The following is a 24,553-nucleotide window of genomic DNA, read 5'->3' on the forward strand; positions in this document are numbered from 1 at the left end:
CTTTATCACCATTGTATCACTTCTTTATCACCTAAAAACTGTAGCACTTTTTGGTCAGAGAGGAATTTATGAACTTCCTGTGTTTTCCAGTTTCGACCTTTGTCCCATTTTTTACCTGTAACTTTCCAACCGTTGATCAAAATTTTATGTTCTTTATATGGTTGGATTCCACATTAAAACCTAAAGAACTCATCGCGGAACAAATGTCAAAATCATTTACATAAATTTAGAGAATTCAATAAAAAGAACACTCAAAGTTTCAAACAACAAACACAAGTGGCTCCCAGAACATCTTGAGTACATATTGAATGATATAGTGACTAAGTTATTTGATTTCATACTTGGATGAATTAGACTATTGGATTTTTATATTTTACAAGGATAATTTTGTGTATTTATTCAAGAACTTATGTTATGAGAAAGTAGTATAAATTGTATTTTTACTAGTATGTTTTTATTACGGTACTACTACGGTACTACTGGCGTACCGAACCAATCCGAACCGAATATTAGGTTAACCGATCCAAAGTCTATCGAAGTTTTTGGTTTGGTTAATGGAAAAGTCATCTACCATTCCGAACAGATCCGTGCCAATTCCTACTTAGCTCTATGATCCAAAACCACCCCACCTTTTGCTTATATTATTATAGGGAAAATTGCGATTTTGCTCCCTGAACTATACCATAATTGTCAATTTGCACCCTCGATTATTTTTTGGGTAAATTAAGGATACGAATTTGTTAAAATAGACAATTAGGTCCCTACCGTCAAACTTTGACTGATTTCATCCATTTCTCCGTTACTCTTCCCACGTGATGCGTACGCGACCCCTTTAAGAAGGGCAAAATCGCCACTTCACCCTTCACTTCAACTAAATTACGCAAAACCACCGAGATCGTGTCATTTGGGCAAAATTGTATTTTAGAGTTTCAAGAGTGGGTAATGCGACTTTAGGTTTGACAACTTGAGATGCGATTGCTAAAACTAATTGGGCAGAGTGAAGATTCGTTTGAAATTTGAGGATTAATACAGAGAGATTCTGATCGACTTTGAGAGCGATTGTTCGAGGAGATGTCTGCTATCCTAAGAGATGGTGGAGAGCGTCTGAAGTACTGTGTCTATTTTTCCTAACTTCTCTCCACCTCATGAGTTTGGACGAATATTATACCATCATGTTTGTATGAATCGATGAAAAAAAGAGTTTTTTTTTTTTTTTTTTTCAGTGGTCCCTTTTATGTAGGTATTGGTTTGGAAGGAGATTTATTCCATGCTGTCCCTTTTTATGTCTTGTTATGAGACTCCTTCAATGGGAGTTGTATAATACGTTTTATTCATGCGTGGTCCTTCCTCTTTCTATCAGTTCAGTGGTGAAAGATTCGTTCTCTATGATGAGTTTTAATTTTGCAGCTGTTTTTGTACTTTAGTAAGTTGGTATAGGTGTTAAATGGTAGATAAATGTGGTAGATAGACATTAACTGTTCTACATTTCGAACTATCCAGCTTATCTTGACAATTCACCATGGATGGTATGTTACGAATGGGTTCTATTTAGGTGGCACTGCGCACTGGAGTGACAACCATTGCAAAGATTATGTGTCCATGTTGGATTTGTATGAGTCGGCAGTGCCTGGGTACACAGAACAGACAAGTAGGTTCTTTTACAATGAAAAAATGGTTGGGTTCCAATTATTACAGACAAAGATTATCTTGAGTTCATGAAGCACCAGTCTTCAAGACAACTAGCCGTGATATACATTACTAACATCTCACAACAAGGGCATACATTAGAGAGCCAAGCTTCTATTCCAAGTGGTGCGGCACAGCAACAAAGGTAAACAACCTGCCGTTGAACATGTTAATGTGGGTGGTGAGGGTTTTGTAGATGTAGATGTGGATTTAGAGACAGATGATTATGAAAATCTAGATGGTTATGAGGGTGATGATGAGTTTGTCAATAATGACCAGTTTGGGGAAGGTTTTGTATATGATCAATTTGATGAAGGTTTTGTAGATGCTCAGTTTGGTTAAGGTTTTTTAGATGCTCAGTTTGGTGAAGGTTTTGCGGATGATGTCTTTGATGATGATATAAACAGATATGGTGAGTCAGTTAATGTGGATGAGTTTGTATATGTTGATGTGCAAGTAGAAGATGAAGATGAAGATGAAAATGAAAATGAAAATGAGGAAGAGCCTGATGTAAAAGATTATGTGTATAGAGAAACTGGGTTTGAGCAAAGTGATGAAGAAGATTAGAGGGTTTATGGTAGATTTGTTGTAAATGAAGATAAAGAAGACCATGAGAAAGAACCAGGTAAGGCAGATACTTATGAATATGACACTGATGATTTGAGAAGTGTTCATAATTCTGAGAATGAGGGAAATACTATAGTGAGAGGGAAGACCAAAAGAAGAAGAGCCCTTATATTTAAGCAGTATTACAGAGATCATGACTTGAGGTTTCCCAAATTTAATTTGGGGCTTAAATTCCCAACCATGATAGAGTGCAAAGAAGTTGTTCGATACTATGTTAATAGTTGTGCCAAGTTACCGAACTTTGTGAAGAATGAGCCTGGTAGGCTCATAATTAAATGCAACGGAAAATCAGTCCTTAGGTACTATATGCATCTCATGTTGCGAAAGGTCCGACTGTTAGAGTGAAGAGTTTTGTAGGAGAGCACACATGTGAGAAAGAGGAAATAAGCATATTTGCCACTTCTAGTTGGTTAGCTGCAAGATTTGATAAGGAGCTTAGGATAAATCTTAATATTTCAATGGGAGATTTAATGGCATTGGTAAGGAAGCATTATTTCATTGATGTTACTAAGGATCAAATTTATAAAGCAAAGCAAATGGCTCAAGAGAATATTCAAGGGTCAATTGAAGAACAATATGCAAAGCTATGGGACTATTGTGAATAGATTAAGAGACAAAATACAGGTAGCACAGTCCTTATGAATACAACTTTGAGAGGTGCAGATCCAGTTTTTCAAAGGATGTATGTATGTTTTGATGCTTGTAGAAGAGGATTCTTAGAAAGTTGTAGGACAATAGTGGGATTACAATGGCATGTTCCCAATAGCATTTGGTGTGGTGGAGATTGAGAACAGAGAGTGTTGGACTTGGTTGTTAGAAATCTTCTTTAGAGATATAGGTATCATATATGGAAATGGGTGGATAATCATTACAGATAAGCAAAAAGGTCTAGGAAGAGCAATAGAAGACTTACTACCAACTGCTGAGCACATATATTGTCTCAAGCATCTCCATGCAAACTTCAGGACAACTGGTCACAGTAGTTTGGCTTTGAAACAGAGATTATAGGCTGCAGCAAGAGCCATTACAGGTTCATGGTGGGAAGCAGAGATATAGAGAATAAGGGATTTGTCTAGAAAAGCTTACAAATGGCTGGAAGATAGGCCTGCAAGCCATTGGAGCATATCACATTTCAAAATTGGCCAAAGTGTGATATGTTGTTCAATAATTTATGTGAATGTTTCAATTCTGCTATTTTAGAATCTAGGGACAAACCAATATTGACAATGCTAAAAAGATTAAGAAGTTATTTAATGTTGATAATGGCAAGGCAAAGAGAAATGCGGTGGACTCAGAAGGTTTGACCAAGGATTGTAAAGATAATGTTAAAAACCTTAAATTATAGTGGGTCATGCATTGCTTAGCATACTGGAGGACGAAAGTATCAAGTTATGCACATGTTGGGGGGGCCAATATGTTGTGGATTTGAATAGGCATACATGCTCATGCATGAAATCGGATCTATGTGGTCTTCCTTGTCGCCATGCACTGGTTGCAATCTCAAGGAAACAGAGGAGTCCCATGCAATACATGAATCCTGCTTATTTTATAGATGCATATGATAGAGCATATGGGAATTTCATTTTCCCAATGCCTAGTCAAGACCAAGTTCTTAAATATCGAGGGTTTCGAAAATATCAGTGATTCAAAAACACGGAAATATCGATGGAAATATCGGGAAAATATCGATATCGATAAAAATTGGATAAAAACCACGGAAATTGTGATAAATACATGGAAATTTTTAATGAAACTTTTTAAAAAATTTATTTAGTCAATCATCTATTATTTTAACACAAAAGATTGGAAGGAAATGCATTGCATAGCATGTTTGAGTGATTTAAGTTGATTATATTGCGAGCTGACAAACCCTGTGACTTAGAAAATCTAGAGTAATTAATGAAAGAAAATTAAACACCCTCTAGTAATTTATTTATCATTTTTACTACAATATTTTACACTTTATAAGTTGCATGGTAAGATGCATGAGTAACTTTATTTCAAGTTATTCACTGGACATCATGACATGGTACACGTTCTTATATTTATAATTTATCAAAAATTGAAAAATAATTAAAGATGTAAACCGTGCTTAATTTTAATAGTGAAGATTGAAAATTAACTAAGAACATAAATAAAGTTATCCAAAGAAGAATTAAATAGGAAATAAAGAAAATGATTATAGAGATTTAAGTAATTAAGCAACAATTTGAAGGAGAATTTAGTAATGTAAGTACTTATAATGAATAATAAAATAAGCAATAACATTAAATGGATTAAATAGGAAATAAATAAATTATATTAAGTAATTAAATATTTGATCAACAATATAGAACAATAAGTAATTATTTTATATTTTGAGAAACAACTTGGAAGAGTTATAAATACCAGATTCGATAGATACTAATCACAAAGTGATGGCTAGCGTGGTGGCTAAGAGGCTTAGAAGTTGGAAGCGGGGAGGAGTTCGAACCCCGTGTGCGACGTTCAAGCGAATGAAAATATCGGTACCAAAATTATCGAGAAAATTATCGATAAATTGACGATAAATAAATGGAAACATACTAAAATATCGCAGCCCTTAAAAAACGATAATTTTGCCGAAATATTGGCGAAATTATCGATATTTTGTTCACTGGTCAAGACTTATGGGTGAAAACAGGCAATCCACCCATCAAACCTCCTGTGTAAGCAAGTTGGAAGGCCAAATAAATCTAAGGTAAGAGGGACAGAGGAGATTCCAAAAGGTGCCACAAAATTAAGGAGGTATGATATCATAATACACTGCAGAAGATGTGACCAAGAAGGGCACAATGCAACTAATTGTGGTCGAAACGATGGAGAATGGCAAGCTAGCAATTCACAAAGGCCAAGGCAAGCTGCAAATAGGCTAGGTAGAAGGCCAAGGCAAGCTGCAAATAGGCAAGATGCACCTACCGAACTTGCAAGAACCGAAACTGTTGCTAGCCAAACTCCCCACTCCAAACCAATGAGAAAGGCAAAACTAAGGGTATGATGTTGCTTGGTATTGTTTGATTTTATGCTTAGTATTATTTGATGTTGCTTGATATTATTTTATGATGATTGGTATTGATTTTGGTTTTACTTTATAGTTTTATGCTTGGTATTATTTGATGTTGGTGAATACGGATAAGGCATGCAGAGGCAGAGGCAGAGGCACTTCAACCGCAGGAATGGAAGGGAGAGGCACTGCTCCAAATGCAGGACTGGGAGGGAGGGGCATTGCTCCAACTATAGGAATGGGTGGGAGAAGCTCAGTTCCAACTGTACAAGTGGGTGGGACAAACCGCCAACCAAGTGTAACCTTTGTGTTTGCAAGTGGAACACAGGATGAGTCAATGGTTATCTCTTAATTCCCGAAGTTCAAATCACATGCAAAGAAGGCAAAGCCTTAGAGGCCGTGACACTAACCTTGTAATAGTGAAACTGTTTGATAATGCAACTGCGTTGTAAGGCCTTCTCCAACCCATAAAGGGCTAAACTCAAATTTTTCCCCTCCAAAAAGTGATTATTTGGGTTTTGCCCGGACTCAAATTGTTTTTTCTTCCAACCCTCCAGACTCAAATTTTAAGTCCGCAACTTTATTAAATTGTTTAAGAATGGTTTAAGTCTAATTTTTTTTTATGGATAACTTTTCTTCATTCAATCTTTTTAAATAACTTCATAATTAAATTTTTTGAACAATTTGACCTAAAAAAATTAAAATTCCACAAATATAATTTTATTTCAAAAGAAAACACACAACATAGTTCTAAAAGAAAACACACAATACTTCAAATTCACCATACATGAATGCCAATAGGAATGAACTAATAACCACCATCGTGGGGGCTTGGATAATAGTCCCCTGAGTTATCTTCAGGATTAACGGTAGACTGTTGACCCCCTGCATGTTCTTGCATAATTTCATCTTGTTTATCCCCCCAATACTTCTTCTTTCTTAGAGTAAATTTGGACACGTCCATAGACACTATTTTTTGTTCTTGGGCTTCCTTATCTTGTTGCTTCTAATACGCATAAGCATCAGCTTGATCTTGGACAAACTTGTCCAATATGTTGAGCTTTCGTCTCCTATCATCCTTGAAAGCAATACCTTGCTCCACCAATGTTTCCAAGTACTTATCCCTTTTTTGTTGAGAATGGTCAGCCATCTTCCCCTTTTTTCTTTTGCAACCTTTTGTTTATCTCGCCCATCAAGCCTTGGACTAGGCATGGTGATTTCGTCTGCATCGTTATCCAAATTCACCATACTTGCACTAGCTCCAGAAGAACGTTGTGTGGGAGGCTCATTTATATCGTTCCACTTTGGGCAATCTTTTAAGATTTCCTGAGCATGGTACAACTTGAAAGGCCTATTTGGAGGCTTATTATCATTAAGAAATATTGTTTTCGCATACACATCCTACGCTTGAAAAAATAAATTTAAGTTTGGAGTTGAATAAAATTACAAATATAAATTAAAAGCTTTAATAAGAATGGTTACTTACCACATCATGTAAATTTGAGCCACTTCATGGGTTCATATTGGCCTTAGTCAAGCATGCCTTCCAACGAGAACATTGTTAGTTGATAGTCTTGAACCGAGAAGCAATGGCTTGATATGTTCGTCGCTCAGGTCCACTAATGCCCAGATCATTTTCCAGAAACTTTTGATATACATGCTTCCAAAATTTGTCACTTGCTTGATTGGTGCCAATAGCCCCATCTTCACTGACAGAAATCCACCCTTTGCACAATGCCTCATCTTCTTCGGGCCTCCAATTCACAACTCTTTGAGATTTTGTGGACATCTTCAACAAGAATGAAAGGAGATTGATGAGATTGACAAAGGAAAAATAAATTGAGAAATAGATAAAATGTTTTTGGTAGATTATTTGAGAACTTGATGGGTATTTATAGAGTTTTGAGTGAGTTTTTGGGTTGGATCTGATCTAGATTAATTTAAAATATTATTTTGATCGTTGGATTTAAATTTCAGCCATTTGATCTTTTTTTTTAACGTTAAAATAGCTTAGATTTAATCTATATCGTTAATTTAAAGTTACTATTATAATTTATAAAATAATAAAATAAAATAAAAAATTAAAAAAAAAGAAGAGAAGATTTGAATTGCAACGTCTCTTTGAGCTGGAATAAGCCAGCATGTGGGCCCAGTCTCTTTTTAGAGATACTATTTGATTTATAAAATAAATAAATAAAGGAGACAGCCAAATTGCAACGGCTCTCTCACCTAGTGCCGACATGTGGCATGGGCAACAGACAAGCCCATCAAAGCTGATCCCAGCGCGAGTCCCAGTGTTTTTCTCATGCACATGGGCTCTGCTACCTCAGCGTGAGCTCCACTAAATAGTTTTGGGTCAGGGCAATAAGTGGATTGATATTTGGGTCCAAATTTGAATTTTTCCAAATTTTGGGTCCTTCATTTTCTTGGGTTGTGAGATATTTTTGGGGATATTTTGGGTTTAGGTCTTTGGGTTGGAGATGGCCTAATTGTGAACTTATTTGTTTTGGCAAGAATTTTATAATTATGAACTTGTTTGTTTTGGTAAATCTTTTGTAATGCGCTGCACTTGTGGTTTTTAACCAATCCTTTGTAATGCTCAGCACTAGTGATATTTAGCAAGTCTTTTGTAATTGTGCTATGGTTCAATACCAATGAAGAACGCAGTCACTGAGTGCTGGCCTATGATGGAATTGGACCTTGCCATAGAAAGAACGCAAATGCATATTGGACTTGAATGAGCAGCCGCATGCGCCAAAGGGACACGGTTTTCGTGAAGAACGAAGTCAATGAGTGCTGGCCTACTGGAATTAGACCTTGCCACAGCCAAATGCATAACGGAATTGAATGAGCCGCCGTATGCGCCAAGGGACACGCTTTCGTGAAGAACAGTCAATGAGTGCTGGCCCGCTGTGGCCCTTATCGGGTTTCCGTTATACAATTGTTTTGAGTTGTTGACCATTGAAGAAGGGGCTAAAAGGGTCTAGCCAATAGCCATATCCCATATGTGAACCTTACCCAACCAAAGTCTTGCCCAGCACTCAAAGTACCACTCCATACTCCAATATAAAACCCATCAAACTCTTCCGTTTTCCTCACACTTCCAATCCCAAAACTTTCTCACTATACTATTCTATTACCATCTAGCTTTGAGACCAACATAAATCCGAGAAAAAAGATGAGCCAAATGGGTGTTCTAAAACCTGGTGTAACGTTTGTGTTGGGGGCCATGGCTGGAGCTTTTATTACTAGACGTTGTCATCATCATGATCACGAAGGTCGCAAGCCTTGGTCTTGTCCTCGACAAGCCCATGACAAGAAAATTGAGTCAACTTCAAGCCCAGAGACAGTGGAAACTGCAACCACAGCAACAACTGCCAACCTGGCAAACTAGTCCTAAAAACCATCACTGCTTTTGCTTCATCTATGATTTTTTTAATTATGTATGTGTGTTTTATGTTTGTTGTTGTATTAATTACAGTAAGAAAAGATTTATCTCTGAAATTAAGAAGATTATGTATAGTATCATGTTAAGGAAGATTAGCCGCAATTCCTATAAATAATCTCTTATAAATCCGCAGTTTAGTCCATCTAATGACATTTATTCTCCACTTTGTTCAACGACGACCTAAGTTCATAGCATCTGCACCCCCACAACATCTATCTAATTTCCATGTCCGCGGAAATTAGTAAAGAGTTTGAACCATTAGTAATTTGATTGATAATCATTATCAGCAGGGTTTTTTCGGTGACTTGGGGAGCATGGATTTGGTTATTCTGGTAATGTTACATCAACACTTGCATCTGCCTAAAGGACTTATGACTGTCAAGTACCAAACAGAATGCGTATAATTTTGATTCGTGATTATCAAAACACCTCAAGACTTATGGCCCAAGGCAGCCCATAAGATCATTTTGTCAATTAATTTCCACTAGAATTAAAATAATTCAAACCAATGAACACCCAAATATTGGAGAAAAAGACTTGAAGCTGCTAAACCAATCCAATAACATATGTTATGTTTACATGGGTTCATTGAGCCCATCTGTCCAACTTTAACACAACAAAAAAATATTTGCTCAAAACAGAGTGTCAATTAATCAAAGACTAAATTTTTACAATAAGAGTAAGAGAGTCCCTAAAATGTTGAAAATTGTGGAGCACCACAGAATTATGCCGGAATCCAACTAATTAATTGACAAACAGCCTTCACTTCAGCTTCTATGTTTTCCTGATGAAGTAACCAACCAAGATGCCCAAAAGACCAAAGAGCACCACAAACAATAATGAAAATCCACCCCCGCCATTTTTGCTTAGTTCTTTTCTCAACAGGTCCTGATCAATGAAAATTTGTGTTATGCCAAAAAGGAATAGAGAAGAAAAAAAAATAGAAAAGAGAAGTAAATACATCAAGCGCCCATCTATTCAAAGAATAAAATAATACAACCATTAACAAAAGAACAAAACTTTTTCTCTCTCTTTTCTTCTGTTTCTGCTACAACTATTGACAGCTAACCAAGTTCAAAGGGTGGTAATACTATTGGCAGCCTAACTCGATAATCGAAAGCATGATTGGCAAGATGTTTACCAGAAAAAACACAAAAATAGAATGACAAATACCAACAATGCATATCATAAACAATACCAGTTCACGATGTAGTTTCTGACTTTGTTGCAAAGCACAGGTCTTCTCCTCAGTCAACTTGGAAATCATGGACCATGCCTGAGGAATGGATGTACATAAGAAATTGCAATATTGAAAATAAGGTAATCTAACTCAAGTGATCATATCAAATGCAAAGACAACAATAATTAGATAAAATGGATAGCAAAATAAATAAGAAAAATAAGTTTGAAAGAATTATAAATAAAAAATTAAAATTAATGAGTACAATGGGAAAGTTAAGGAAATTGTTAAACTGCTCTGGGCTTGTTAAGCGAAAAATTAAACACGAATAAGCTCCCCCTAGAGAATCGTGCAGACAAGTAGATGAAGTAGCATGGTAGTGAGGCATGGACTAAAAACTTATGTGGCAATTAAAATGTACCGATAAACAGCCCACGTGCTATGCTTTTTTACGAGAAACACGGATTTGAATAATAGGCTGTAATTAAATGTACAAGACATAATTGAGACAAGTTATCCACTGGACTGCATACAAGATCCCTAAACCAGAAAACAAGGTCCTAATAAACTAAGTAAAATTATTATAAAACAGCTAAGCTAACCATACGAGTGTTCAAGAAACCTCCACCTTCCAATCCACATGAATGAGGAAAAATGCTATATCCTCAAACTACGAGGAAATTGCAGCCCACGAAGAATCCCCAAAATGAACTCTATCCCACAATACTTCCATTTCCTTCCTCCTATTAAAATTTATTTTGTTTCATGCACTGTCATTAAAAAATTTCCCATCATGCTGATGATAAATCTCAAAATTGAAATTTATAACAGTGGTTCCACCTAAACAAAAGTGAACTTTACACTAAAGAAAACTAAGCATGCCTCCTGGGAAAGAAAGTCAAAAAATTACTGTTCGGAAACCTAGAAGTTCCTAAAATATTATGGAATTTTAGCTACCACCAAAGGCCTCTTAAGAACTAAGTGGTAGAAACGACATAAAATGACCAAAAACTTAGGTATCAACAATCTCTAATGACTGGTACTGACCCCTATGGTTACTATCATTCAATACATTCATGAACTTAGTACATTATGCTTGGTTATAACATTCTAGAAGCAAATCAAGCACTAAGATAAGAAACCTCCAAATAGACACTATTGGAGAATACCTTTTAGCAATGACATACTTAGTCTAGATGCTTTCTACAGAGAAAAAGAAAACGTTATAAAAGATAAAGTTGTCCCTTCACCATATATTCAAAGTTTAAGCACTCTACAGAATTCACGAAGATTAAATGCAAGAAAATAAACTAGATCTGTCAACTCCAAGGTAAATTCCCATGAAATTTAAAAGAAAGTATATTTGTTAAGGAGAATAGAAAGGACGTCTCACCTCTGATGACTTCTCTTTCGGTTCCTCAAGAGATCTTGATACCTGAGCTTTCCATATAAAATGAAAATGAATAACTATTCCACAAATTCAATTCATTTTCAAACTTTCCTGAAAGCTTGCATTAAAATAAATAAATAAAACCCTCACAGCATCAAACAAGGAAGTGTTTTGATTCCCATTATCAAGCACTGAAGCCCTGGGAGAAGAGCCTTCGTCAGATCCTTCAGGGACAGGTGATGGGGGATTCGCAGGAAAGTAGACTACCCGCAATTTGAACTCTCCCACAACTTTACCATCCTCCTTGTTGAACTATAAACAAGTTAGCATAAAAATCAAATCAACGAAAATAAACCCCAAAACAGAACCTTTACAACGAAAAGAAAATTTGCTGGCAGCATCATCCAACCATTTCAGGCGTTATGTCTTTCGGAGTTACACCATCTGGTGTAACAACACTTTGAAGGAGAAATTTGTCCTTGCACTGCATATCTGGGGGTGCCTCTTTTTGTGCTTGCATTGTAACTACAAAAATCAACTTTAAATCAGGAAACCATTAAGATAAACAAATTAATAGGTTAAACAATTATATCAATGCTTTCTCCCAAAAACAAAAACAAAAAACTAATGGAAGCAACCAGTTATAGCCTAAAAAAAATAGAGAAAAACAATTAAACACATTCTCAGCTAAAGCAGTGAACACTGACATCATTAAGCTCATGAAAGAAAATTCAGATTTCAAAAACTTGAAAATGCAAAAAAAGATGTGATAACTGAGAAATTAATATGAACCATTTATTATTTAAAGTGATTGAATATTCACCTGTAACATCACATGTTGTCCCAGGCAAAACAATTCCAGCATTGGGCCGGACGCAGTATTTTTTTGGATTGGTTGTTTTAACCTATTCAATCACATCATCCAAACAGTACGCATTATGAATCCATAGCTTAAATGTTCAGACCAAGTCAATTACCAATTGTAATGGGAAAACAAAAAAATTACCTTGAACGCCACATATTTATCTGTTTTGTTGGTCAATTGCAAGGAACACGAGCTCTGCTTCTTCACTTCAACTTTTCCACCACAAAAAAAGGAACCCAAAAATTAAATCAAACACTTGGACAATTTTCTCAATGGCAAAATCAAAATTACCATACCATTTAATCATACTGGACCACACACAAATTCATAATGTACCTAACTACAAAAATTTAAAGGCAATGAAAGAAAGGTAATTCATTTTCAAACAGAACGTTTTAGCGCAAGCATTCAAAGTTTAGAACCATAATTGACAGAAGAAATTCAATCCAACTCTACCCGGCCCCATACTTATTTGCAGAATTAAAATGTGTCACCGTAGTCCAGTAAAACCCAACATGGCATTCCAAATGTATATTTTTCTTTAATTTTCTCACCAACCAAACGGAAAATCATCTGACATACAAACGAAGGAAATTTAAATTTAAAGAAAGACGAAAGCAACAGACTTACATGGGAATTTGAGCTCTGTGGGCTGAATGCTAAGAAGATCTCCAGTACTCATGACTGCGAATCAAATTAATTCTTCTTCTTTTTTCACCTAAATTTTTTCAAACAAAAAATTGAAATAAAAATTTAGGGTTTGGGAGAAAATATATGATCCGAGTGAGAAGGAGAAAAGAGAGACGGGAAGAAGAAATAGCAGAAGAAACAGTTTCCGTGATTCAAAAAATATGGAGAGAGATAAACTCACCGAGTGTTTAATTTACGGTGACTAGTTTCAACCGTGAATCTGAATTGAGTTTATCTCAATCCAACGGTGAGAAAGTCACCTGTGATGTTCAATAAGTGAATGGCAGTTATGTTAGGTACTGGAATTAATTTTATTTCTGCTTTTTTCGTTCCATCCTTTTCTGGTTTAATGTTTTCTTCCATGGCCTGATTCAGAGGTTTTTATAATGTTGGGGAGCGTCGATGAAATGCAGTATGACTAAAATGCCCACGTAATTTCAAGCTCTTTACATGGTTTGACGGTAGTGTGAATTCATTTTACAAGGGTGTTTATGGCATGTTGAAAAATTGTGTCATTTTGTGAAACAAAAACGGTAACATATTTACACCAACTTTGCCGTTTCTAATAGAAATATAAGGAAAAATTGCAGCCACCTACCTCCATGTAAAAAAAGAAAACATTACGATATTTTTTCCTTTTTTGTAAAATTATTGAATTGGCAAGCTTTAATTAATTTGACCGAAGGGTTTACCTTAGAGCATTTCCAGCAGCTAAGGCTGGACTCGGGCTGGGGGGGGTTTGGGCAAAAAAATGGTTTCCAGCAACAAAATCCAGCCCGGGCAAATGATGGGACCCAGCAGACTGGGCTGGCCCGAGGGCAAGACTGGCCCGAGTGCTGGCCCGAGGGCAAGGCAGATTTTTTTTTTTCTCTATACCTTATTTCCATTTTCAACATTTAAGTAAATGTCTTTGTCCTTTTACTTTAATTTATTTTTATATTACTCCATTTACTTAAGTTTACAATGTAAATAAGGAAGTACCCCCTATTTGGATTCAAATAAAAATACTAGAAAATCAAATTCCCATCAAATCAAAATATGAAAAATCGGTTTTAGTGCAAAATACGATTTAAGCTAAAAATGATGGCTTATTAAGTCAATATATACTTCATATTAAAATTTCATAAAATCAAGTTTTCTTATTTGATGTGTAAGGAATAAAAGCCGCCAAAAATTATCTTGAGAAAATGATTATTCCAAAAAATCATTTTTCATACTTAGTCAATATTGCACATCTGCTACAAAAATTCTGGGTTCGCCAATGTCTATAAATACCAACCAATACTCTTCACTTTTAACACCAAATCCCCATAATTTTTTTTTCCTATAAATACCAACCAATACAACTAATAAAATAAAATCTTATCCGAAAATCTTATCCAATATGAATAGTATTGACACGTAGAAACCAAAAAATCTTATCCAAAAATATTATCCAAATTAATTGTTTAAGTAAAAAAAGTTGTGAAAAAAACAAAAAAATGAATAGTATTTGCCATGGCAAGCCCCAACTGCTGGAAACACATTTTGCTGGAGGGGGCTAGGGCAGCCACTATTCACGTGAATAGTGTCTGCCCTAAGGCTAATCTTGCCATGGCAAGAGGCAACTGGTGGAAATGCTCTTAGTGGTGAGGTGCCTCCCCCTTCCCCCCCCCCTGTCATCCGTTGGAATCCCAGGAAAAATTTTATCGCTAATTTTAAAATAAAAATAAAATTTATTTAAACCCCACACTTCTCTTAGTTCACCTCAATACTTAAATTATTAAGCTGTAAGTTTTATTATTGTGTAAAAAGACAAAAAAGGGCATCCAACTTAATACTTAACCCTAGTACATCTATATACACACCCCACCACTCTTCATATTAAGTTTTAGAAAAATACAAACTCATCTACATCGTATTGCCAGAGACGTAGAATATTGACGAGCATGCCTCTTTAAAATATGCATGAGAGATGATGGAAAGACTTGTTGATTGTTTGGCTGTAATGATCTTATTCTCTTCCCTTTGTTTGGAGAAGGACCCATACATATGCTCAAGATTTTCATCACTGAGATTCAAAAGAGTTGTCGATTTCGAATGCCAATGAAAATTGAATACCTCATTGTCATTATTAAATACTTACGAGAGAAAATGATAAAATGTCTAGCAATTAGCATTAGAGCTTGCAGAACGTACTTCCTCCTCTAAGGGTAGCTTGTAGGGTTTAAATAGAAAATTTCTTTTATTTCTTATTTTTTTCAGCTTGGGGTGTATTTAAGGGTAGTTTGGGAAGATAATGGGTTTTTTTAGAAATTGTGAAAATTTAAATTAAAAGTTGAGGTGACCTAAGAGAAGTGTGGGATTTAAATAAAAAATCACTTTAAATTAATTTAAAGAAAAACAAGAGCCAGGTTGGTGCCCCATGAATTAATATAAATCTAAACTGATTAATCTATAAAGTTGAATAGGATTCAATGTATGATGCAAAAGTCTATAATTCTATTCAAAAATAAATAAAAAGTCTTTAATTCTATCCATCAAAATATATATATATATATATATATATATATGTTCTGTTAAAATGGAGGTATTTGAAAGAAATTATTTAGATTTGATAACAAAGGGTTTAGGGCCCCCCCAACCTCAATGGGAGGGTAGCAAACCAAAAATATTGGCATTCATGGATTTTTTTTATTTTTTTTATTTTTCAGAACAAGCAAAATTTCATTAATAATAGGTAAATACAAGAGATATACAAGAAGAACACACCCCAAATGGAGGTTCTAATAGTCTAAACAAACAATTTAACCTTATAAGCAATATTTGGTGACTGGGATTGGATTGGATTATGAGGTAGAATGAGATTATATTGGATTACATTGAATTGGAAATAATAACACTAATCCAATAATATGTTTGGTACTACACGTGATTAATGTGTTGGATTAATTGAAATTTGCTATTACATAGCTTAGTAGGATTAGACATACACCAAATATAACTTAATCTCAACATTTTGGTAGGATTCATAACCCTATTATATTTGGCCCTAATAGAATTAGACAATCAATCCATGTTATTTTTAGGCCACCACAAATTTAACTAAGATTATGAATCCTATACAACTCACCAAACGAACAGTCATCTAAATTCCTAAATTTGAAATCGCTCGACCTAGATGTACCGGTACAAACAATTTGACATAATTTGACATGTACATATCCCTGTAGCACAAGAATTCAATACTTTACTATGTTAATTTTCACGTGCTACAAGTCACACAAAACCTTGATAAAAGCTAGTGCTAGGTCAAGAAGCCTATCACTATATAGACTGTAGAGTCTAGAGAGGAGGGAGGGAGGCTTTTATTTTCAGACATATGGAAATACAGATGAAGCCTATCTCTAAATAACCAGTTCATGGATACATGTAATATATTAAGGATCCTCCATGCACGGATGATGGTTCCCAAAAGAAATAGTTTATCTTCTCGAGTTAAGAGGCATTGGGGATGGAGATCTAAATAAGTAAACAATTGATTAGGATGGGTTTTGAAATTTGTCGCTTACTTTTTTTTGTTACATTTTTTGTCACTACTTTGTCATTGGAAGAAAACATAAGGGGGATGAAGAAACAAGAAAAGAAGAGACCATGGGGGCTTGCAAGTCTGGGATCTCTCCATCAAATACTTGATGGGGTCGTGGTGTTATCTATAGTTCTTTATAAGGAAAGATGAAATCGCCCACTTTATACGACTGTTTATTAAAAATAACTATTTTTAATTTAGAACTTTGAGCAATTTTTTGAACGAGACCTTAATACTTTTAAATAATCACACTCATGTAAGATTGAGAGAAACTTATTTACATCGGGATGTCACTCTGATAGTATCTTTTAAGTCAATTATGCATTGTCACGCATTTTAACTTTCTCACATTATAATACGTGATTGATTTATTATACCCTTTTGTGACATTCTCGTTACATAAAAATTCTTCTCATAAATCACGAATTTAGAATTCATGCTAAAAAACCAGAACTAACTCTCACACAATACCATAAAACTTATAAATATCAAAGGCTCATAGTCATATGTTTTTGCAAAAAGACAAAATATGAAAATGTTTTTTAATTTTCTTAGTAGCATAATTTGCTTTGGTTGATGTAACTTAAGTTTGTGGCCAAAATTAGATGAGGAAATGTAATAGCAAACGGAAATTAGACATTGCAAGTCGAACCGGGCCCGGTTTTCAAGAACTGGGAAGAAAGAACTTATCCAGCTGGGTTTCTTTCTTCTTTTGTTTAGTGAATTTGATGCCATATTAACAATTAACAATATAAAAAAAAAATTCCACAATCTATAATTTTAAAACAAATTCAAACAAAAAGAAGCAACAAAATTTGGTAGGCTTGTCGATCTTCTAGGGGCATACCAACTAGTCTACAACTACAAGAACACATGTATAAATTATTAGATGCATTCTCGATCTTGCAACCATTTTGCTCTAGCTCCACATAGCTTCTTCTATAGCTACTCAAAGCCATCTCAACTCAAGGGCTACTTGCTTGCTCATATCATGCATACTGCCACTCATTAGCCTTTTTGAGAGAGGATGTGCAATTTCTGATATATGGCTTCAATTTGTGTAACCTAACCATGCAATGGTAATCTTGTACAAGCTTATTTTCTCTTATTATGAATGTGAATGCATGATGAATGTTATCGAATCGAACCACGTTAAAATTTTAATTTAAACACTAGAATAAAGACAGAGTGATATGTTTGGAATGATAACTAATACAGTAGATATTAAAAAAATTTAACTTCCCGTGCGTTAACTAGCACATACATAATTAAATTTTATGTGAATTATGTATTACAATTCGTAATTCAATATCTGAAAAAAAAAATCAGAAATTAGATTGATTAGGTACTTGATCTCATAGCTATTTTTACTCTTCCCTATTTCTAACTTCGGCCATTAATAACTCCCCCAAATTCTTTTGGAAGGAAATATCAAAATTCATAATCAATCAAACCCAACAAGAAAAAAATTCGAAGGAAGCATTTAATCACACTCTTTCATTTCTGGCAGGTATTTGCACAAGTCCAACACCAAGATTTTTCTACTTTCTGTCGCTGAATTTAAGAAGCTTAAATTCAAATTGAGTCCCCCAAAATGGGAGGAAATAACACAGAGATAGGTATTAACTGATGCTGAACTTTTTCCAACTATTAGTCAGTGTTCACCATTACTCTCTGTAACCGTTCATCATTACTCTCCATGACTGTGTAAGGAAGAAAACGAGACAATTGAACCATTTAAATTAAGCCAACCGACCCACTCAATACAACAGAGAGAGACACACACAGAGCAAACGCCCCTCTACAAAATTGGTACATATTTTTCTTTCTCCACAAGAAAATCTTTCTTTTTCTTTGATACAAACGATATTAAGAGATCGATACATAAAACCTCGAGTACAAAGATAAATGCTCTCGATTCTTATCCCCTTACAAGTGGAGGAAAATCTACAACAACAAAATAAACGACACCTAATTTAATGGAACCATAACAATAATTAGATCCCACTAAATACGATTTATAGTGTCATCTTAATAATTAAATTGGTGACGGTCGTGCGGAAGACTTTCTCTCCAAGACAAAAAGTATGAAAATTACCAACTTTTACAAATTCATACCCCCTAAAATCCCTCTGCATTTAATTTTACTTACTAAAAATATTATCACTAAATCCATCCATGCACATATTCAATACAGCGGAGCCCGATGTGGCGTTCCCTTTCGCCGGTTCATCAACCCGGCCGAAATTTCGGATACTGGCGAAAAAACCGGCCGACAAGCTGTCCGATACGTTGACATGCTACTCCTCTTTTTCCTCACAATCTCGGTCGTGGCAGTACAGGCTAGGGCTAGACACCCCACCTCACCGAACCCGCATGACCCGGAAGATGTTCGGGTTGAACCGGCCGGTTCCAGAACCGAGTCAGGAGTCATCTGACCGTCGTCTAAACCGGATTCGGGTAAGGACATGAATTTGCACTCTAGAAGGTACTTGGACAGGCCACCTTCTGTTCTTAGAACGTAATCAATCTGCAGAGAAACAAAAATGAGCGAGACCCAAGTGAGGAGGTGGAGAATTGAAAAGGGTATTTGGGAAAATTGAGACAGAGTGAGAAATGAGAGAGAGAAAGCAGAAGAATTGAAATTTATTTTGGCTCTGGGCATGAGCAAACCTTGCAGTAGAGGGAGCAAAAGAGATATGGGTCTTGCAGGCTCCTGTCACAGGTGCTGCAGATGTTGCCTGAGCCTCTGCAATTCCTTGTTTGTGGCCTTTGGTTTAAAAACACCACTTTTGCACTGTTGCTTATGTATGACTGTAGAGAGAAAAAGTTCTTGAGAATATGCTCACACAAAGAATATCAGAACAGGGATTTAGAATCAAAGAATTGAATTCAAATATGGGTTCATTTCATGCTATTGTTTCGAGACCTTTTGAGCAAAGGCATAGTCCATCCATTTTTCAGCAAGCAAAAGAGAGAGAGAGAGAGAGAATGAAAGAGAAGCAGATACAGGAAGAAATTAACAGCTTTACTTTTTGGTCATGAAAAACTTTTTCACTTCTCTTTGTCAAGATGACTTTTTTAGGTGCTTGTAAACCAATCAAGGGCATATATACACTACATGATGATATGCATGTAGAATTTGTTTTACTAGGAAAAAAGAACCCAGAAAGTATAATTAAGCTTAGAAAGCTGGGAAATTTCACTTACTTGAACAGAAGAACAGTCAATTAGCTTGGCAGCATCATCCAGTCTTACAACGTCGTGGTAAACATACCTCCTTATCTGAAACATTTCAGAGAAAACAAGCATGATAAATAATCATAAAAAGATCAAAACTTTGATTGAATTTTCCAAAGAAAAGATGAGCTCTTCTGGTAAACTTTAGAATTTTGAAGGGAAATTAGTTAATTACCTGCAAAAGTCGGTGAGGGCGATGAGGATTCAAGCAGTGAGGGCAGAGGCTCATGCAACAGTCCAAGCAGTAGATGTTCTTCTCGTTCTTCTTTGCCTCCTCATGAATTATGCAAGCGTTGTAGAACTTTTCAGACAGCAGGACGTCAAGCCAGTGGGGTAGAAGATTTGAAGGAACAAACTATAATAAACACATGAATTTGAAAAATTAAAACAAAAAACAAATACTTCAAACAGAACATGAACAAAATTCAATTAGTTTTCATCAAAAAATGGCATGGAGAGAAAGAGAAGAGTTTGGAGAGCAAGAATCAGAGAGGAAAATTAAAGAAAACCCACCATTTTGCTTTTCTTAAAAGAGAAAGAGACAGTGGGTATGGGTGAGAATTCTGGTCAGGGCTTAAGAAGATATTGGTGGAGTAGCCATTATCATAGAGAGAGAAAACTTGGACTTTGGAGAGAGAGAGAAACGGCGCCTGGCTAAAACTGATACACTAGTATCACCCTAACCAATGAGAGAACAAAGAAAAATGAGAGAGAGAAGGGCTGGCCTCATTTATTGAGGTGGTACGCTATTTTTATTTTTATTTTCTGGTGTAATTATTGTTTGTGTGTTCTTGTAAGTTGTAAGCAAAGGGTTGGGAAATTTTAAAAAAAAAAAGTTTAGAAAATATAAAAGCTAAAATAAGCTCTTTCAAGCAAAACAAAAATGTAAGATTTTGATGGATATCACAAATCAAAATCTTTCCTTTTCTATTGCTGTTTACTAGGAGCCCATGTCCCGAAAACCCTAAAACCCTAACCAAATGGTTCTTTATTAATGGTCGGATTGTTGGTGCTCTCTCTCTCTCTCCCTCTCTCTCTCACTGAGTCACTGCTGCTAAGTGCTAAATGACAAGACAAGAAACAGTGACTTTTCTCAGTTCTCGGTGGAAAACGGTAAAAAAACAAAGGTGCAAGTGGGATTAGGGCCTTTATAAAAATCACAAATTTCAATATGACAGTTTTACCCACCTTGCTTTCTTTTGTGGACTCTGTTAATTTTGCAATCTTTGGGCAAAGCTGAGTGCATTTTTTTCATGTATTGACAGCACTAACCCATAATTCTTTTCCCCTTTTGTTGGCAGCAAAAGCTGTCCAAGAATATGATATGCTTTGAAAAAAATGGATGCAGGTCCCCCAGATTATATTTGTCCAATGTCAGTTGAAGCAAGTCATGTTTTGTATAAGAATGGGAATAATGTTTTAGAGTATTAATCTATAAAATCAAAATGTGACAACAAATGTAATACATAACAACTTTATTTGGATGGAATATACAATAATCGAGGGAGCGTTAAAATGCTAACCAGTTTTCAAACAACAAGAAACCGCTCATGAAATTATGTTAACGCATAAGCTAAAACGAGTGATTAGTATTATATTAGCTGACTGATTAGCGCTTCAGAGTTGTGGTACAATAGACATATGCGGCTGTATTATTATGCTGTACTGATTTTAGGTGAAGAGTTTTATTTGTTCACCCATACAATTACCATTATGTATGCACTTTGTAAAAGTGCTTTTATTACTGTCAGACAAATTTATGATCACAATCACTACTGTTTCTTTTTCCATAAGAAAATAATATTGCATTGCATTATCATGTCTGATATGGATAGGGTAGGCTAGCTTTGTTACTTGATTATTATGTTGAATTTTCATGTAAGTTAAGGTAACACTCTGAATTGTATTGTTGTTATTGGAATATAATTTCCTAATTTAGAGTGAAAGCAAAATTAAAATTGTGAAAACAATAACATAAGAATAAAATTTGTAAAGATCATATAATATAATCCAAAATTAACTTTCATGTTTTTGAACACACAGTTTTTTGTATGCTACCATTAATAGGGTTTAGGGTCCTAAACCCTAAAAATGGTTCCAAGTGAACATTGAAGCCAACATTGTTGTGCCACGTAGATGAGGTTAGAAATGTAACAAAAAGTGCCTCGCTTTTTTTTTTTCGAGTGGCAATTTCATGTGATGTCACAAATATATTCATCACGATTGAGACGTGTATTTACTTATTACTACTGTACTCTAAGTCGATGATATATGAATTCTGTCGTCACTCATACACGTGACTTTCTGATGATTACGCTATAAATTTCTATAACAAAAGGACATTTATGCTTTCTATGACTTTTGAAATTCACTTATAAATTATTAGTTGTCTTATCTACTGGAGTGACAAATTTTTGATGAAGCAATATATAAAACGTATTGTCACATAGGTTGTCAAATCACACATATGCCATAACTTTATAAAGATGCTATTCACATTATTATCATATAATTTTTTGTTAAATGATGCATTTTCAGATTTTTCCTAACTCGCTGTTTAATTTATTATATAGTCAAATAAAAAGGCCTTGAAGAGTGATGGGAAATTGAATTTTTTTTATTTTTTTTTTGAAATATTGACGAGAGATATGGAAAAAGACAAGAAAAAAGGCTCCAAAGGTACATGGACATGCTGGGCAGCTGCCGCTGCGATTCTGAGCTGCAGACAAAGAGGGATTAGGCAATGCCACAAACAACCGTACGCAATGTCATCAGCAGCCTCTAGGCTCGAGGCCACTGCGCAGCTTCAGATTATATACATATAGCAGCATTTAATAACAGCACCATAGCCATTAGCCATGCATGAGCAATGAGCAGCACATATTGATTTATTGATATCGTATCCCCCAACAACAGGTACATCAAGATCTCCTTCTTTATTACTTAGTTGACTAAAGTGAGTGCCCTTTTACTATGTCTAGCTAACGAAAAATTATTGTATGGGTATTGTACGGTACTGAAACACGGTTATGTGGTTTAATTTGTTTGCATATTATCGTATGAATAAACGATTTGATTGATATTTTTCATTTGTAAGATATAATATCAATAACACGCGAATAAATTATACCACACGACCGTAGTTTGTTAAGTTTGATTTGCAATCAATAGTGATTTTCTATGTATACAATTTTATATGTGTATCTAATATGATATGTATTTTGAAAGATTTTGGGTTTGACAAAAAAGAAAAAATAGATTTTGGGATCAAGCTTTATTGATTTTGATTCGAAATTTGGGATAACATCCCAGGCGTGGTCAAACTGTGATTACTCAGATTGGTGAGTACACAGAGTCTAATTCGAAAAGGGCCTTGTGTTTAGGACAGAAAAGGGCCAAAAGGGTATTTCCGAGATAGTGAAAGGTCAAAGATACCCCTTATGATCACCTACCATATATGAAAGGAACTTCTACTTTAGTACAAATCATTATTTGATATGTGTGTGGAGATTTTTCTTTTTATATTTTTTATAAATTATTTTTATATAAGTGTCAAGACTTGGTTTGAAGAAAGTAGCCTACTTCCAAGGAAGAAGAAAAGCATTGTCCTTTGCCAAATAAGTGTTGTATACATACCCATTAGTCTAATTTGATTAGGGGCCGGATTTTCTCTATCTAATTGATTCAAGTAGGTACTTGATGTTGGATTCATCCCTCCTTATGAGTAGCTTATGAAATATGTTGATCAATTCCTACATTGCTTTTAAGAATTTCTATGCTAGTATTTAATATGACTTTAGTAAGTCTAAAGTATAATCGTTGTGACTAGTTATTAGTCTCTTCCAAATGTTGAATAATGAAACTATTTCGAATACATGATGTGTATAATTTATGCGGATCAATTGAGTTTTTGAATTTCTACGCTAGTACTTATTATTGTTTGTTTCATGTATGACTTTAACGATCGTAACCAACTAGATAATTAAGTATAATCATCATAAATCTAGTTGCATTTCTCTTCTTAATGTTGAATAATGAAACTATTTTCAATACATTTGTATAATTTACGTGGGTTAATTGGCTTTTAGAATTTCTATGCTAGTACTTATTATGGTTGTTGCATGTGTAACTTTAACTATAATAATCAACTAGCTCTTGATCTAGCGATATCTACCGTCCTAATATTTAAAGAGATTCCAAGTTCAAAAGAAAAATATCAAATATCATGTGAGCCTGTAAAAGGAGAGAGATCTGGTCTCTAGCCATTGGAATTAAGGAAAGAAATAAATTTATGTAGACGATTTCATCTTCATTTTATTATCTTCTCCCCTTTTAATATATATATTCACTATATACATTCCAGCTGTTCATGGCAAACCGACCAAGCAAAATATCTGTCGCAAATTCCATTCCTTTTCTGTCATGTACAAACCAGATTATAATGAACTGAGATGATATGTTGGTATTGCAGCAGAGTTCAATAAGATAGGACTTCTCCTCTCTTGAAGAGCCTAAGCCTAAAATCTTAACTTTTTTAATACAAAAAATGTTTACGGTAGAAAACGCTTTTAACCACTTAGACTACAGTCCCCTTACAAATAGCGGTGGATCTACTTGTGGGGTAGTGAAGGTTGCTGCCTCTATTCGCCATTCTTGCTACATGTGAAGCTCTTGAGCAAAGTATGCTACGGGGGCGAACCATTTGATAAAAGTCCTCTAAGAGGCTAAGGCAGAGCTGAGAGGGGAAAAGTGACAAGGAATACAACTAGAGCCATAATGATTGCAGACTTGTATTTAGTACTCGCATTCTTTGTTACTTGATCAATATTTGAATAGT

The 24,553-nt window shown here is 35.0% G+C and overlaps 2 protein-coding genes across 2 annotated transcripts; both read right to left on the reverse strand.

The window, feature by feature from the left end:
• Positions 1 to 9,306: 9,306 nt before the first annotated feature.
• On the reverse strand, positions 9,307 to 13,050 carry LOC117620074 (vesicle-associated protein 1-3-like). Its single transcript, XM_034350166.1, has 8 exons — positions 12,849 to 13,050; positions 12,360 to 12,430; positions 12,177 to 12,258; positions 11,763 to 11,878; positions 11,504 to 11,665; positions 11,357 to 11,398; positions 9,982 to 10,059; positions 9,307 to 9,671 (listed from the first exon to the last, which is right to left on the reverse strand). Exons 1-8 carry the CDS (start codon positions 12,898 to 12,900, stop codon positions 9,558 to 9,560), a joined length of 717 nt encoding a protein of 238 aa, XP_034206057.1. The 5' UTR covers positions 12,901 to 13,050; the 3' UTR covers positions 9,307 to 9,557.
• A 5,323-nt stretch (positions 13,051 to 18,373) lies between these two features.
• Positions 18,374 to 20,449, reverse strand: LOC117619308. Its single transcript, XM_034349228.1, has 5 exons — positions 20,230 to 20,449; positions 19,892 to 20,071; positions 19,687 to 19,761; positions 19,150 to 19,290; positions 18,374 to 19,006 (listed from the first exon to the last, which is right to left on the reverse strand). Exons 1-5 carry the CDS (start codon positions 20,230 to 20,232, stop codon positions 18,665 to 18,667), a joined length of 741 nt encoding a protein of 246 aa, XP_034205119.1. The 5' UTR covers positions 20,233 to 20,449; the 3' UTR covers positions 18,374 to 18,664.
• Positions 20,450 to 24,553: the final 4,104 nt, after the last annotated feature.

Source organism: Prunus dulcis, chromosome 2, assembly GCF_902201215.1.
Source record: "Prunus dulcis chromosome 2, ALMONDv2, whole genome shotgun sequence".
Lineage (NCBI taxonomy): Eukaryota > Viridiplantae > Streptophyta > Magnoliopsida > Rosales > Rosaceae > Prunus > Prunus dulcis.